The sequence below is a fragment of the Cannabis sativa genome, chromosome 3 (assembly GCF_029168945.1).
Source record: "Cannabis sativa cultivar Pink pepper isolate KNU-18-1 chromosome 3, ASM2916894v1, whole genome shotgun sequence".
NCBI classification, from domain to species: Eukaryota; Viridiplantae; Streptophyta; class Magnoliopsida; order Rosales; family Cannabaceae; genus Cannabis; species Cannabis sativa.
This window is the reverse complement of record NC_083603.1, coordinates 47,519,380-47,535,786: the sequence shown is the minus strand read 5'-3', so window position 1 is coordinate 47,535,786 and position 16,407 is coordinate 47,519,380. Positions and strand designations below refer to the sequence as shown.

The 16,407-nt window shown below is 41.1% G+C and overlaps 1 protein-coding gene across 2 annotated transcripts; it reads left to right on the top strand.

Annotated features, from left to right (window-relative positions):
* The first annotated feature begins 362 nt into the window (after positions 1–362).
* LOC133035776 (uncharacterized) lies at positions 363–5,042 on the top strand. Of its 2 annotated transcripts, none has more exons than XM_061111999.1 (2): positions 363–2,930; positions 4,790–5,042. In XM_061111999.1, exon 1 carries the CDS (start codon positions 1,618–1,620, stop codon positions 2,326–2,328), a length of 711 nt encoding a protein of 236 aa, XP_060967982.1. In that variant the 5' UTR covers positions 363–1,617; the 3' UTR covers positions 2,329–2,930; positions 4,790–5,042. The 2 variants fall into 2 exon arrangements, with proteins under 2 accessions (XP_060967982.1, XP_060967983.1); XM_061112000.1 differs by having other exon boundaries at positions 363–4,407.
* Positions 5,043–16,407: the final 11,365 nt, after the last annotated feature.

The window sequence follows — 16,407 nt, the reverse complement described above, 5'->3', positions numbered from 1 at the left end:
TGATTAGGGGTTTCATATAATAATTATTAAATAAAATATGTAAAATTTGATATTTAATTACACTAATAATAATATGATTTTGTAATGGTGTCCTTTAACATAATTCTTGCTAAACTCTATGTTTCAAAATAATTTACTTAAATTGTTAAATATTATGTATTATATATTTTTTACATTAAATTATTTATAATTTTTATTATATACATTGTTTAAATAATGTTATATATGTTTTTTTTAGAGAATTAAAGATGAGAGGAAGAGAATAAATAATTAATTTAATATATATATTTTTTTAAAAAAAAACATATATTATTGATAAAGTTAGGCAATATGGGCACTTTACGCATTAATTTAAATTTTTTAGAACGAAAATAAAAATATAATTCCAAATAATAGTAAAATTATATTATTTAATTCCATATTATTAATTTGTATTATATATGAAAATACAAAATGGTAAGTCTATCGAGATAGGGACAAACATTTTGGAAGCTTATCATAGAGTCATAGCAGAAAAAGACAACAAGCTCAACTCACATGTTGAACAACAAGCTCAACTCACATGTCCAGGAGAGAATGGTCATCTATCACTCTCTCTTCTTCGTTTCTCTTCTTCTTCGTCGTTTCTTCTTGTCTCATCTGATTTATTTTGCCTAAATCTACTCCATCTCGTCCCTTCTTGGTTCATTTTCTTCGTGCTTTGTGGTGTCTCTGGTATCAGTGTCTTGTTTGTCTGGGATTTTTTTAAGTGTTTTTTGTCCTGAGTTCTTTCTCCTAGTTCATGTTCCCCTTGGGTGCTTACTGGTGGGTGTGTGTTTTTGTTTTGTCTCTCTTCTAGTTTCGCCTGAGTTTCTTGGTTGGTGGGGTTGGGTTGTATCTCTTCTTGTTTGGTTCTCTCTCGTCTTGTTGTGGGGTTGGATGTTTGGGTGCATTTATGGAGGTTGTTAAGGCTGACAATAGGGGAAAATGCTTGTCATTTAATGAAGCTACTGTAGAGTTGGCCACATGTGCCTCTTCTGTTCATGCATTAACTTCCTTATGTCTGTTTGGGAAAGTCGTTGCTCCAAGGTTTGTGGGGGAAGCTGTTGTTAAAGAGCTTGTGACCTAAGTTTGGCATAAACCTGCTTCTGTGACTGTACTATTGGATGAATCCAATACCCACACTTGTATTAAGTTTGGTTTTGAGAATGTGGAGGATAGGAGATGGGTCTTAGATAACGGCTCATGGTGTGTAAAAGGATATAACTTGGATTCTCCAGGATTGGGTTCAAAGTTTGTCGGGTGCTAGTTGTGGAGTAATACCCTTTTGGGTTCAGTTACATCATCTTCCTCATGAGTTTTTCTCGGTTGCAAATGGTACGGAGCTTGGTGCTCGTGCTAGTTCAGTGGTGAAGGTTTGAGTTGGATGAAGATAACCCAACCAGCTGGTCGAACTGGTTTAGAGTCTTAATTGATGTTGATATTGACAAGCCTCTTTTTAGGATGCTTCATCAATGCCTTGATTGGTGCTAAAAATGGATACAATTTAAATATGAGAACCTTGGGGTATTTTACTTTTATTATGGTCGGTTAAGACATCAACGGAAGGGTTGTTCCTTGACTTTTCCTGACTTGGTGATGAATACAGATGGTGTTCCTTTTCCGTTATTTGGCCCTTGGCTGGTTTCGACATCGACTTACAAGGATTGCTTCTCTGGGAATTCTAAACAGGTTGACCATGGCCTTACTTGTCGGGTTCTACGCTTGTCTTCTCCGACCAAGGTGCAAGCAAAGGTTGTTTCTCTTTGTGAGAAATCCTTAGGTCACAGTCAGGCAGGCGATACTTCGGGTAAAGGCCTGTTTTCAAGAAGACCAAAGATGGTGACTGGAGGTCCTCGAGCAATGGGAGGGAAACACTACAAGGCCATTTGGATCCCCAAAATTTTTGAAGCCACACCTAGGGTTGGGGATGCCATTTCGGTTAATGTGTCCAGTAAACGTTTTGATGTGCATGGAAAGGGTATTGCTCACGTACCTGCTTTGGATGGTGACAATTTGAATTTGGGAGGGTGTAGTCGTGTCTCCGGTGAGGGGCCTGAGGAGGAGGTTCGTTCTAAATTGGGTGGGCCCGAGGAAGAAGATGGTATTGCTTTAGTTAATGGGCCTAGGGCTTCGGGTTGTGTTGGTGGTGGGTCAGGTCCATTAATGTTGAAGGTTGGGAGAGTTGGGCCGGCGGGTGTGTTTTTGACTAATTCTGGTGGGTCTGAGGGATGTGATCCAAAACTTAGTTTTGGTGGGTGTCGTGGACAGAAGCATTTAACTGTTTGTGGTTGTGTTGGGCCTAATTAGAGGGGCCATGCTGTTGGCTCCAACGTTAGCTCAACTTTGGGAAAAAATAATAATAACTGTCTTGATGATGAGAGTAGAGCTTTAGCCAAAAAAAATTAAGCTCAAGAGGCATTTATTCAGAAACTTAAAATTTTTGGTGAGTTTGATCTCTCTGAAATTCGTAAGTTATGAGGTGATATTGGCGCCCAACCTGTCTCTAAGAAAAATGAAAGAACTACCCCTTTCAAGAAAAGGAAGCTTGTTGATGGCTTGACGTCTGCATGCTATAGACTTGTGAAAATGATGCGCCAACATCCTGGTGTCGTGCGTGACTTTCCTTGGGACATTGTCGGGCAAAACCATGATGACGAGGTGACTAGCCAGTCAACTAATGATTTGTTTGGGCTGAGCTGGGGTTTTAGATTACTGGCAAAAAGGCGCTCTCTTGATAAAAATGGTGGCAATTTGGTGTTGCTTGAAGACTTTGGTTCTCGTGTGTCGGATCACTCTACCCCTGTGAAGGAGGATGGTGTACCTCCTCCACAGGAGCCATGAGAGTCGTGGCTTAGAACTGTAGAGGGTTGGGGCAGACCTCTACGGTTCATGAACTTAAGACCTCGTTGGTGAGTCAGAGGCATTTTAGTAATTTTAACCCGAGAATGATAAAATTGAGAAATTTATATTATGATGTGCTATTGAACTATATTATTATATATTATGCCTGTTTAGTTCTTTTTCAGGTGTGTTCCGACAAGTTGGCGCGGTATAGTCACAACTGGGTATTTTGGGTTGAACCGGGTTAGGGCCGAAATACAGTTTTGGATAGTTTAATGGCATTTTATTTATGTATGATTAATCTGAAATTTATTTGAGCATATTTTTGTGTGTGGAAATGATATAATTTCCCTTGAATGCTCATATGTATGTTATATGGCCCTAGGGACATTATAGTAATTTGGCCTATTTGTATCATTTGTAGTAAAATAGAATTATTTGCAAAATAAGGGATTAATTTTTTGGTTTGCTCTACCCAAACCGACCCCTCTCTTTCTCTCTAAACCTATCTCTAAATTTGTGATTTTGCTTGAGAGTTGCTTGGATTCAAGCTTGGATTTGAGAAGGTGTTGGAGCTTGATTTTGTTGAAAGTTTGAGGTAGCTTTTACAGCCTTAATTTTAAATTGTTATTGCTGAAATTGAAGTTGAATGTTATGATTTTAAGCTTTAGATGTTCTTGATATGCATGTATGTTGATATTGGTTTAATCTTGATACCTTATGCTTGATTGAGTTAGAAAATTGATGTAGGATGCTTATGTAGTGTTTTGAGATGATTTTAGGGATTTTATTATGTTTTTAATTGATTATACAACTGTGAATTTTGCTGTTATTGTGAGCTGAGAATTTTGGCGAAGTATTTAAGCTCTTGAAGTTGGGTTCTTGCTGAATTTCGCTTTAGTTTGAAGCCTACGTTGTATGTTGTTTAAATATGAACTTTGAGAGTTTATATTGTTGGATTTTATGCATGAATTTGTGTTTTAACTCTCTGTGTTGATGAGTTATAATTATAGAGTATGATTTTGAGTTTTGATTATGGTTTGGGTTGAATTGAGTGTGATTTGGCCATGTTTTTCGAAGCTGGTTTTAAGGTTTTCTGGGTTTGGAACCCAGGAGCCGCGGCCCAACTCCTTGGGCGCCGCGGCCCGCCTCTTGTTTGTGGCCTAAGAATCAAACCCAGATGTCACGACCCCATGTGGGGGTGCCGCGGCCCGCCCCCTTGTGTTTGGGTAAATTCGAACGCGATATTCGAATATTCATAACTTTATGATCCGGACTCTGTTTTGGGAGTTCTATATATCATTGGAAAGCTCGTTCTGAGCTCTATGTGAATATCTTTGATTTGAATGCCATTCTTATATTTTGTGAAAGTGGAATTAGGGATTAACCCTATACTTGCAAATCCCAAAATTTGTGACTAGGATTACCGGCACTTGTTCAGGAGCACCCGAGGATTTGGAATCTCCACGTTTGCGGGACATCAAGTATGACAGTAGCTAGCACGTAGAGTTATTCGCGGTGGCGCTTATATTGAAAATGATATATGTGAGTAATTAGAAACAGGAATTAGGTTATTACCCTAACATAAGCGGTTTAACGGCCTAGGGTTATTACACTAGTAGTTAATAATGTGTAAATGCTATGCCATGTTAAATATACTAGTATATTGAGATTTAGGGTTATGCGTTTAAGGCATAATCAGGTTGGACTCAATAACTAGAACTGAGATGAACCGTTCTAAGACCTTATTGTATATAGACGTGTGAGCGCAACACGTAGGTCTATGTCACATAGACATAAACATGCATGTGAGCGTAACATGCAGATTTGTGTCATACAGACAAATGTGAAATGGCATTAATGTTTATAAGATGTGTTAATTATGATTATTGATATTTTACACTGTCTTGTTGGGCTTGGCTTACAGGTTCTCTACTGTGCAAGAAAGGGTAAATTTGTTTATGATCAGCCATGAGTGCGAGAGCTGGGTGATGTATGTACATGTTCGGGCCACACTAGACCAAGCGGGTTGGGATCTACCGGTGATGAACTTTTGTAACTCTATTTTGCCGCTTAGGTCGGCTAGTGGAAAGACTTGTAATATTTTGTAAAATATTTTTGGGATCCCGAAATATGTAATCTTTGATTGTAAATTAAAGTTATTACAAGTTTTATTTTCATTCTATTTTCGTTTAAAGTTTAAAGTTCCCGCACTTTTGTGCTTAGTAATCCCATTTAGGAGATTAGGGTTCCTTAATCACCTTGGGTAGCGTGCCTATTATATAGGGCGTTACAGTTACATAGGCCCATGGTCCCCATACTAGTTGAGACAATACTGATTGTAAGACTCAGTTAATTGATTTTAATTAATCAATTATAATTCTAAAATTAGAATATATCTTATTTATGAATTTTCACTAAGCTAGGGCTTAATTGTGATGAAAAGAGATTCTAGGGTTTATTTGTTAATTAAGAGACTTTAATGAGTCTAATTAATAAATATATTAAATGACAATTTTATTTGATATTTAATTTTAATTATTAAATAAATAGTTTTGGCATTTACGTTGTTGAATTGAAAAATATGGCATTTGCGAAAGACTAGGATAAATAGTTGAAAAATGGCAAAATTGCAAGTGGTGGGCCCACTATGGCCGACCACTTAAGGTCTCTTTTACCATTTATTTATTATTTTTTTAATGTCAAATAATTCAAACTTAAACATAGAAGGATTCCTATAAATAGATAGTGATGGACTCAAAATTGACAGCCTAAGTTACACTAGCCTTTAGTCAAATTTTGAGTCTTTTATCTCTCTCCAAATTCAAATCCTTCTCTCTCTCGTTCTCTTCAATTTTCGAACCCTATAGTGATAGAGTACATGCCCACGAATAGCAAGTTGGTACTTAAATCATAGTGTGTAAGACTGTGAAGAATCCAATCAATTGAAGGAGAATCAGGCTCAGATCTTGGTGTTACTCTGCTACAGAAAGGATACAAGGGTTAGAGATCTAAGTGAAAGGAGTCATTTAATTCCGCTGCAACCAATGTAAGGTTTTCTTGAACTTTATATGTGTTTAAATTCCATTGTTTTAGAAATTCATATTTAGGATGTTAAACAATATACATGGTAGTAAATCTAGTGTAACACCCTCACTAACTTAGGCGTATTACGTGATTTTTAAACGTACTGTGCAGCTCGTTGCTAATCAACGAGGTTTATGGAAAAACGTGATTAATTAAAATTTTGCTTTTTAATTAAACTTATAAAACAATATTACAAAAGACTCGGGATCCCGATAATAAAATCATTTACAAAAGATTTAACTGTTTACTGTTACATAAAATAAAAGTCGTCTAACGACCAGTTACAAAAATTCAGCCTTGCTGTCCCGAGGATCGTACGCTCCAGGCCTAACCGCCCCGACATGTACAACCTTCATAAGCTCGCTCACGGTCCATCAGCTCTAGCCTTGCCTTTACCTACACATCAACGTAGAACTGTGAGTCGACAGACTCAGTAAAAAAAGCATAATAATACCCATACATAATACTAACTGCCGTGTCCAACACGATACTGAGTCCCGCTACTGCCATGTCCAACATGGTACTGAGCCACTACTGCCATGTCCAACATGGTACTGAGTTCTGAACGTTCATAGGGACGGTACTATTGACACGTAACAACCTGATCGGTCGAACCGGTCATACTCCGCCGCCGGTCATACTCCACTGTACCGACGTGTTACTATATCCTCTGATCGGCCGAACCGGTCCATACTCCGCCGCTGGTCATACTCCACCGTACCGACGGGATACGTCAATAGCACGGAACCACCAACCAAGTGTCAGCCTGATCGGTCAAACCGGTCATACTCCGGCTGCTGGTCATACTCCAGCCTGTACCGACGTGACAGGGTTGGATGGTTCGAAGCCAACATACAACTAATGTAACCTAATAGGCTTCCTACATGCACGCTAAACATGTAATCTACATATGCATACTGTTATACTAATCTTACCTGGATTCCGAATTCAGGTGTGTGCCGTCAACCCGACCGGAACCGAAGCCGAGCGGCGGACATCGGCTTCTAAACCATAAAAATCACAACGCTATAAGTGACACGCTAAATCACTTCCCGGGGACTAAAACTAGGAACTAAAAGTTTCCCTATCGATAAAAAGCATGGCAATACCCCTAAAAACATAAAAACGAGGAAAACTAGGGTCCCTGAATTTCCCCCAACCGGTAGACCGGTTGCCCAACCGGAATTCCGGTTCTGGAAAATTCAGAACCCTCATCCGGAATTCCGGATGCACAACCGGAATTCCGGTTCCTCGCAGGCAGCAAACCCAAATTTTCATAACTCGACCAATTCAACCCCAAATCACCTCAAACTTTCCAGACCTGTTCTATACCTTCCCTAGAACATTTCTAAGGCCTCAAAACCACCCAGAAAACACATAAACAAAAATCACCATTGGAGCTCAAGCTTTGAGTTCTAAACTCAAACTTGAGCAAATCCACCTAACAAGCAATCAAACCAACTTAATTCTACATAATCAAGCTTAGAATAACCTCAGGAAACTCAAGCAAACATCCTCAACATCACAGCAACAAAATATAACCTTTTCTCTCAAAAATCACATATTTTTACATAGAAAATTTAAAGCTTTGCATAACCTATCTAACATGCTTCAACACAGCTCATTTTAACTTCAATTAACATGCTTTAAACCACATAAATTAATACAAAATCACAGCAGCAACCATATATCAAAATCATGCAAGGATCCTCATATTTTCATCAAAATTTCAATCAAATTCAAGAGAAAACAAAAGGAGCTAACCTAGCTTGAAGAATGCCTAGCTTTGAATGAGAATCCACTAGAAAATCAAAGCAAAATCCACCCCTTTGCACCCACATGCACAGCCGAGAGAGAGAGAGAGGAAAAGAGAGAGAGTTTGAAAGTTTTGTAATTTTTTTCTAAGTGTAATGCTTTGTAAAATAAAATAATGAATAAAGCCACTTAACATATACTCATTTCAGCCAACAATTAATCAAATAAACACTTATTTTCCATTTCATACTAATGGGGCAAAAAGACCATTTTGCCCCTCCACCATAAAACCACATAATTCGTACTAAAGGGGTATTTTTGGGACATTCTAAATTCCCGGCCATTCCCGACATTCCCAATGTCTAAAACCCGTCCCCAAACTACTAACATACTAAGTTGTGATTTCTACTGAGCCAAACGCCGAGTTCCAAAATACGAGACACTTAGGAAATGCAAAATATGAAAGCTACTAAAATAACATAACATGCATTTCTGAATTCCATAAATAACAGTAATAAATTATTTAAATAGCTATAAATAATTTCATAATTAATCATAAACAACTGCTAATTTCCAAATTAACTAAGCGGGCTTTACAACTATCCCCCCCTTAAAAGGATTTCGTCCCCGAAATCTAACCTGAATAACTCTGGATATTGAGCTCTCATATCTGACTCTAGCTCCCAGGTGGCTTCTTCCACCTTACTGTTTCTCCAGAGAACCTTGACCAATGCTATGGTCTTATTCCGAAGGACTTTATCCTTTCTATCCAGGATCCGCACCGTTGTTCCTCATAGGTCATGTCCGGCCGAGCCGAAGACTCTCATAACCGAGTATATGAGAGGGGTCCGAAACGTATTTTCTCAACATTGAGACATGGAATACGTTGTGAATCGTCGATAAGGCTGGAGGCAATGCTAACCGATATGCCACTTGACCTATCTTCTCGAGAATCTCGAAAGGTCCTGTAAATCTAGGGCATAACTTGCCTCTTTTCCCGAAACGTTTAATCCCCTTCATCGGAGATACCCGTAAAAACACATGTTCCCCTATTTGGAACTCAACATCTCTGCGTTTCGGATCTGCGTAACTCTTCTGTCTGCTCTGTGAGGCAAGCATTCTAGCTTTTATCTTTTCTATCGCCTCATTGGTCCGCTGTACTGACTCTGGACCTAGGTATTTCCTCTCCCCTGTCTCATCCCAGTGGATAGGGGATCTGCATTTCCTACCGTACAACAGTTCATAGGAAGCCATCCCTATCGTACTCTGATAACTGTTGTTGTAAGAAAATTCTATCAACGATAGATACTTACTCTATGAGCCCCCAAAGTCCATAACACAGGCTCTCAACATATCCTCCAATATCTGAATTGTCCTTTCGGACTGACCATCTGTCTGAGGATGGAATGCTGTACTGAATTTCAGCTTTGTACCCATTGCCCGTTGCAAACTTTGCCAAAATTTGGAGGTGAATTTCGGATCCCTGTCCGAAACTATAGACTTCGGTACCCCGTAAAGTCTTACTATCTCTCTGACGTACAGTTCTGCCAACTGATCCACTGAAAATGTTGTTCTAACCGGCAGAAAGTGAGCAGATTTCGTAAATCGGTCCACCACTACCCAGATGGAATCATACAAACCCGTGGTCCTAGGTAACCCGACCACAAAATCCATCGTAATATCTTCCCATTTCCATTCTGGTAGGGTTAGAGGCTGCAACAACCCTGCTGGTCTCTGATGTTCAGCCTTAATCTGCTGACAAGTGAGGCATTTCGACACAAATTCTACCAAATTCTTCTTCATACCGCTCCACCAGAAGTACGGTTTCAGATCTTGGTACATCTTGGTGGTGCCGGGATGCAGAGAATACGGGGTAGAATGAGCCTCCTCAAAGACCTCATTTCTCAGTTCCACACTGCTCGGAACACAAACTCTGGCTTTATACAAAAGCATCCCACTGTCTGACACTGAAAAGTCCTTGGCTTGACCAGCCAACACCTCATCTCGGATCTTCACTAACTCCGGATCTGTCATCTGAGCGACTTTTATTCTTTCCAACAGATCAGATTGCAGCGTTAAGTTGTGAAGCTGACCTACCACAAACTCAATGCTGGATCTAACCATATCCAATGCTAGCTGAGGTGAGATCTGAATCATATTAGCTACTTGCCCGGGACCCTTTCTGCTCAGGGCATCGGCCACTACATTGGCTTTTTCGGGATGATAGAGGATCTCACAATCGTAATCCTTCACTAATTCCAACCAACGCCTTTGTCTCATGTTCAAATCTTTCTGAGTAAAGAAATACTTGAGACTTTTATGGTCGGTATAGATCTCACACTTCTCCCCATACAGGTAATGCCGCCAAATCTTCAGTGCAAAAACCACTGCGGCTAATTCTAAATCATGAGTCGGGTATCGCTGTTCATAATCCTTTAACTGACGGGAGGCATAAGCGATAACCCGGTCGGCTTGCATCAATGCACACCCCAAACCCTGTTTGGATGCGTCACAATAGACTACGAACTTCTCCTTGTCCGAAGGCAAAGCTAGCAGCGGAGCAGTAATCAACCTCTGCTTTAGCTCCTGAAAGCTAGCTTCGCATTTATCTGACCAAATAAATCTCTGATTCTTCTTTGTAAGCTCGGTTAGGGGCATTGAAATTTTGGAGAACCCCTCCACGAACCTACGGTAGTACCCAGCTAATCCCAAGAAGCTTCTGATCTCTGTCACTATCTTCGGTCTCGGCCAATCCCTGACGGATTCAATCTTCCCGGGATCCACCTTGATCCCATCTTTACTCACAATGTGCCCTAGGAAGGACACCTGAGACAACCAGAACTCACATTTCTTGAACTTGGCGTAAAGCTTATGTTCTCGAAGTCGTTGCAGTACCATCTGAAGATGTAACTCATGCTCCTCTTCTGATTGAGAGTACACGAGGATGTCGTCGATAAACACAATCACACAGATATCGAGGAAATCCTTGAATACTCTATTCATCAGGTCCATGAATGCTGTAGGAGCATTGGTTGGTCCGAATGACATAACCAGAAACTCGTAATGTCCATACCTAGTGCGGAACGCCATCTTTGGAATGTCCTCCTCTCGGATTCTCAACTGATGATAACCCGAACGGAGATAAATCTTAGAAAAGACCGTCTTCCCCTGAAGCTGATCGAACAAGTCATCGATCCTAGGTAATGGGTATTTATTCTTCACTGTCAGCTTGTTCAACTCCCTGTAGTCGATGCACATCCTCATAGATCCATCCTTCTTCTTGACAAACAAAACCGGGGCTCCCCAGGGTCACACACTGGGCCGAATGAACCCTATGTCAAGCAACCCTTGGAGCTGAATCTTTAATTCCTTAAGTTCAGCTGGAGCCATCCTATACGGGGCTTTGGAAACCGGATCCACCCCTGGTGCCAAGTCAATCACGAAATCAATCTCCCGCTAAGGTGGTAACCCTGGAAGTTCTTCGGGAAAAACATCCAAAAATTCCCGAACCACTCTGATGTCCTCTGGCCGAATGGTATCTGGCCGAGTGGTGTCCACCACCACAGCCAGAAACCCTAAGCAACCACCGTGTAACAATTCTCTCGCTGACATAGCCGAGATCACCAGGATCCGAGATCCCTGAACCGAACCAACAAATACAAATGGTTCTTCACTTTCCGGTTGGAAGACCACCATCTTCCTTTTACAGTCAATGCTCGCCGAATATTTAGATAGGAAATCCATTCCTAAAATAATATCGAATTCGACTAAACTCATCTCTATCAGATCAGCGCTTAACTCTCTACCATCTATCCTGATCGGCATAGACCTAGTCCACCTATTGGAGATAACCAATTCTCCGCCAGGTAACAGGGTTCCAAACCCTGATTCATATCTATCATAGGGTCTACCCAATTTACTAAAGACTCTGGCCGCCACATAAGAATGTGTAGCCCCAGAATCAAACAGCACTGAATATAGTGAGTTGTTAATAGAAAGCTGACCTGTGACAACTGATGGGCTGGCATCCGCATCAGCCTGAGTGATAGCGAACACCCTGGCTGGAGTGGGTATCGCTGGAGCTCGCGGTGCCTCTGGTCGGAGCTGGGGACATTCCCTCTTGAAGTGTCCGGGCATGCCACAATGAAAGCATCCCTGACCTTTGCAATCACCCTGATGGTGCCTCTTGCAGATAGGGCACTCGGGATAGGAGAATCGGGTCTCAGTACCACTAGGACGACTCCCTCTGTTCTGGTTCCCCCGGAACCTCTTGTTCTGACTCGAGCCACCGGAAGCAGTGGGTGCCCTCTTCCTCTGGTCAATGGCCGAACCACTACTCCCCCTCCTATAGCCTAATGCAGGAGGGGTAGGAGCTCCGCCACTCACCGGAGTACTGGCTGATTCTGACATACACCCCACTGCACCCTCAACTCGCAGTGCCTTCTCCACCATCTGAGCATAGGTGGTGCTGTCGTCGGTGGTGATCATCAGGTCATGCCTGATCTTGGGATTCAACCCGTCCAGATACTTCTCCTTCTTGCTGAAGTCGGTCGGCACAATTCCCGAGGCTAACCTCGCAAACCGATCAAACTGAGTAGTATACTCAGTGACGCTCATGTTCTCCCGCTGGGTCAGGTGAACGAACTCTTTCCTCTTGGCGCTTCTGACCGCCTCATTGTAATACTTTGCGTTGAAGAGTTCCTGGAACCTTTCCCAGGTCATGGTGGTGACGTCATGGATCTGAGACACCATGTCCCACCATACCAGGGCGTCCTCCTGGAACTGAAATGTGGCGCACACCACTCTATCGTTACCGGTGACACCCATGAAATTCAGTATCTTGGTGATCACCGTCAGCCACTGCTCGGATTTCATCACGTCCGGACCTCCCAGGAAAACCGGAGGTGCTTGCTTCCAGACCCGCTCATACAGAGGTTCCAATCTATGGGCCGCCACCACTATCTCGGCACAGGCGGCGGGGCAGGTGCCACCGGAACTACGGCACAGAACCGGCAGAGCACCCCGCCGTCTTAACCTCCGAATCTCGAGGTCTTGCTCTTTGATCCGGGCTTGCATCTCGCAAACCGCAACTCCCACCCGGGGCTCCACGATCGCCGGGGAACCTGGGCAGCCTGTGGCGGGTTCTCATCACCCCGGCCACGAGCCCTGCCTCGGGGACCTCTACCTCGGCCCCTGGCAGGTGGGGGAAACTGAGCTCCCTGACCTTGATTTGACCCTACGGAGTTGCCCTGACTCCTGGTAGTCCACTTGGCGTCCATCTAGCTAGAACCGCCTGCGAAACCAAGAGTTGGCATATCAGGTCGTATTCAAGGAGAGCTTACTAATGCCGCTTAATTTGGAAATTAGAAACGAAACATGCGCCTATTCTACTATCAGGCTACTAACATGCTTCCTAACAGGCTTTTCTTTTTCATAACTGAATAAAATAAACTACTAAAGCAATAAAGGCTTACTGAACCGTGAACCGAGCTAACTGCTGATGATGATTGTACATGTCGTGACGATCTTCGGAAGACAACCTGGCGGCTCTGATACCAAATTGTAACATCCTGACTAACTTAGGCGTATTACGTGATTTTTAAACGTACTGTGCAGCTCGTTGCTAATCAACGAGGTTTATGGAAAAACGTGATTAATTAAAATTTTGCTTTTTAATTAAACTTATAAAATAATATTACAAAAGACTCGGGATCCCGATAATAAAATCATTTACAAAAGATTTAACTGTTTACTGTTACATAAAATAAAAGTCGTCTAACGACCAGTTACAAAAATTCAGCCTTGCTGTCCCGAGGATCGTACGCTCCAGGCCTAACCGCCCCGACATGTACAACCTTCATAAGCTCGCTCACAGTCCATCAGCTCTAGCCTTGCCTTTACCTACACATCAACGTAGAACTGTGAGTCGACAGACTCAGTAAGAAAAGCATAATAATACCCATACATAATACTAACTGCCGTGTCCAACACGATACTGAGTCCCGCTACTGCCATGTCCAACATGGTACTGAGCCACTACTGCCATGTCCAACATGGTACTGAGTTCTGAACGTTCATAGGGACGGTACTATTGACACGTAACAACCTGATCGGTCGAACCGGTCATACTCCGCCGCCGGTCATACTCCACTGTACCGACGTGTTACTATATCCTCCCGATCGGTCGAACCGGTCATACTCCGCCGCCTTGGTCATACTCCACTGTACCGACGGGATACGTCAATAGCACGGAACCACCAACCAAGTGTCGACTGATCGGTCAAACCGGTCATACTCCGATTGGTCATACTCCACTCGTACCGACGTGACAGGGTTGGATGGTTCGAAGCCAACATACAACTAATGTAATCTAATAGGCTTCCTACATGCACGCTAAACATGTAATCTACATATGCATACTGTTATACTAATCTTACCTGGATTCCGAATTAAGGTGTGCCGGTCAACCTGACTGGAACTGAAACTGAGCGGACATCGGCTCCTAAACCATAAAAATCACAACGCTATAAGTGACACGCTAAATCACTTCCCGGGGACTAAAACTAGGAACTAAAAGTTTCCCTATCGATAAAAAGCATGGCAATACCCCTAAAAACATAAAAACGAGGAAAACTAGGGTCCCTGAATTTTCCCCAACCGGTAGACCGGTTGCCCAACCGGAATTCCGGTTCCTCGCAGGCAGCAAACCCAAATTTTCATAACTCGACCAATTCAACCCCAAATCACCTCAAACTTTCCAGACCTGTTCTATACCTTCCCTAGAACATTTCTAAGGCCTCAAAACCACCCAGAAAACACATAAACAAAAATTACCATTGGAGCTCAAGCTTTGAGTTCTAAACTCAAACTTGAGCAAATCCACCTAACAAGCAATCAAACCAACTTAATTCTACATAATCAAGCTTAGAATAACCTCTGGAAACTCAAGCAAACATCCTCAACATCACAACAACAAAATATAACCTTTTCTCTCAAAAATCACATATTTTTACATAGAAAATTTAAAGCTTTGCATAACCTATCAAACATGCTTCAACACAGCTCATTTTAACTTCAATTAACATGCTTTAAACCACATAAATTAATACAAAATCACAGCAGCAACCATATATCAAAATCATGCAAGGATCCTCATATTTTCATCAAAATTTCAATCAAATTCAAGAGAAAACAAAAGGAGCTAACCTAGCTTGAAGAATGCCTAGCTTTGAATGAGAATCCACTAGAAAACCAAAGCAAAATCCACCCCTTTGCACCCACATGCACAGCCGAGAGAGAGAGAGAGAGAGGAAAAGAGAGAGAGTTTGAAAGTTTTGTAATTTTTTTCTAAGTGTAATGCTTTGTAAAATAAAATAATGAATAAAGCCACTTAACATATACTCATTTCAGCCAACAATTAATCAAATAAACACTTATTTTCCATTTCATAAAATCACAAAAGACAAAATACTAATGGGGCAAAAAGACCATTTTGCCCCTCCACCATAAAACCACATAATTCGTACTAAAGGGGTATTTTTGGGACATTCTAAATTCCCGGCCATTCCCGACATTCCCAATGTCTAAAACCCGTCCCCAAACTACTAACATACTAAGTTGTGATTTCTACTGAGCCAAACGCCGAGTTCCAAAATACCGGGCACCGGAAATACAAAATATGAAAGCTACTAAAATAACATAACATGCATTTCTGAATTCCATAAATAACAGTAATAAATTATTTAAATAGCTATAAATAATTTCATAATTAATCATAAACAACTGCTAATTTCCAAATTAACTAAGCGGGCTTTACATCTAGATCCTGGTAAAATAATCTCCAACAGTATGAACCTCGGTCTTGACCGAGCTGCTCCCAAGCTCCGCACGCGTGCATGTGTTCCTCACCTTATATATTTTGTTTTCAAACTTTAAAAAATCATAACTAATTCAATAAAAATTGAAATTAAGTTTTATAAAAGCTTAAATTCATTAATTTTTCATCTACTTTCCAGAAAAAATAATTCTAGTACAAAATTAAAACTATGTTTTATCAAAAATTTGTAATTAACAAACATTCATCAATTAAGCACATAAACCAACATTAACACATCCACATCATTGTTTTAAATCCATATTTCATGAAAGTAAATCATTACCATGGCTCTGAGGCCAGTTGTTGGGGATTATTTTACCAGGATCTAGATTTATTAACATGTATGTTGACTAACACCATAAATATGAATTCTCTAAAACAATAGAATTAAACACATATAAAGTTAAGAAAACCTTACATTGGTGGTAGCAGAATAATGTGTCTCCTTCCTCTCAGATCTCTAACCCTTGTTCCTTTCTGTCACAGAGTATTATCAAGATCTGAGTCTGGTTCTCCTTAAGTGTTAGATTCTTCATAGTCTTCCGAACTATGATTGAGTACTTGACTTGAATGAGTGGGCATGTACTCAATCACTAAGGGACAAAATTTATGAAGAGAGAGAGAGAGAGAGAGAGAGAGAGAGAGAGAGAGAGAGAGAGAGAGAGAGAGAGAGAGAGAGAGAGAGAGAGAGAGAGAGAGAACTCTCTTTCTTAATCTGACAAATTTGATTAAAAGGCTTATGTTATTAGTATGGTGTTAAGTTAAGAGCCTATCACTATCTACTTATAAGAATTCTTCTAGGTTTAGGTTTGAATTATATGGAATTA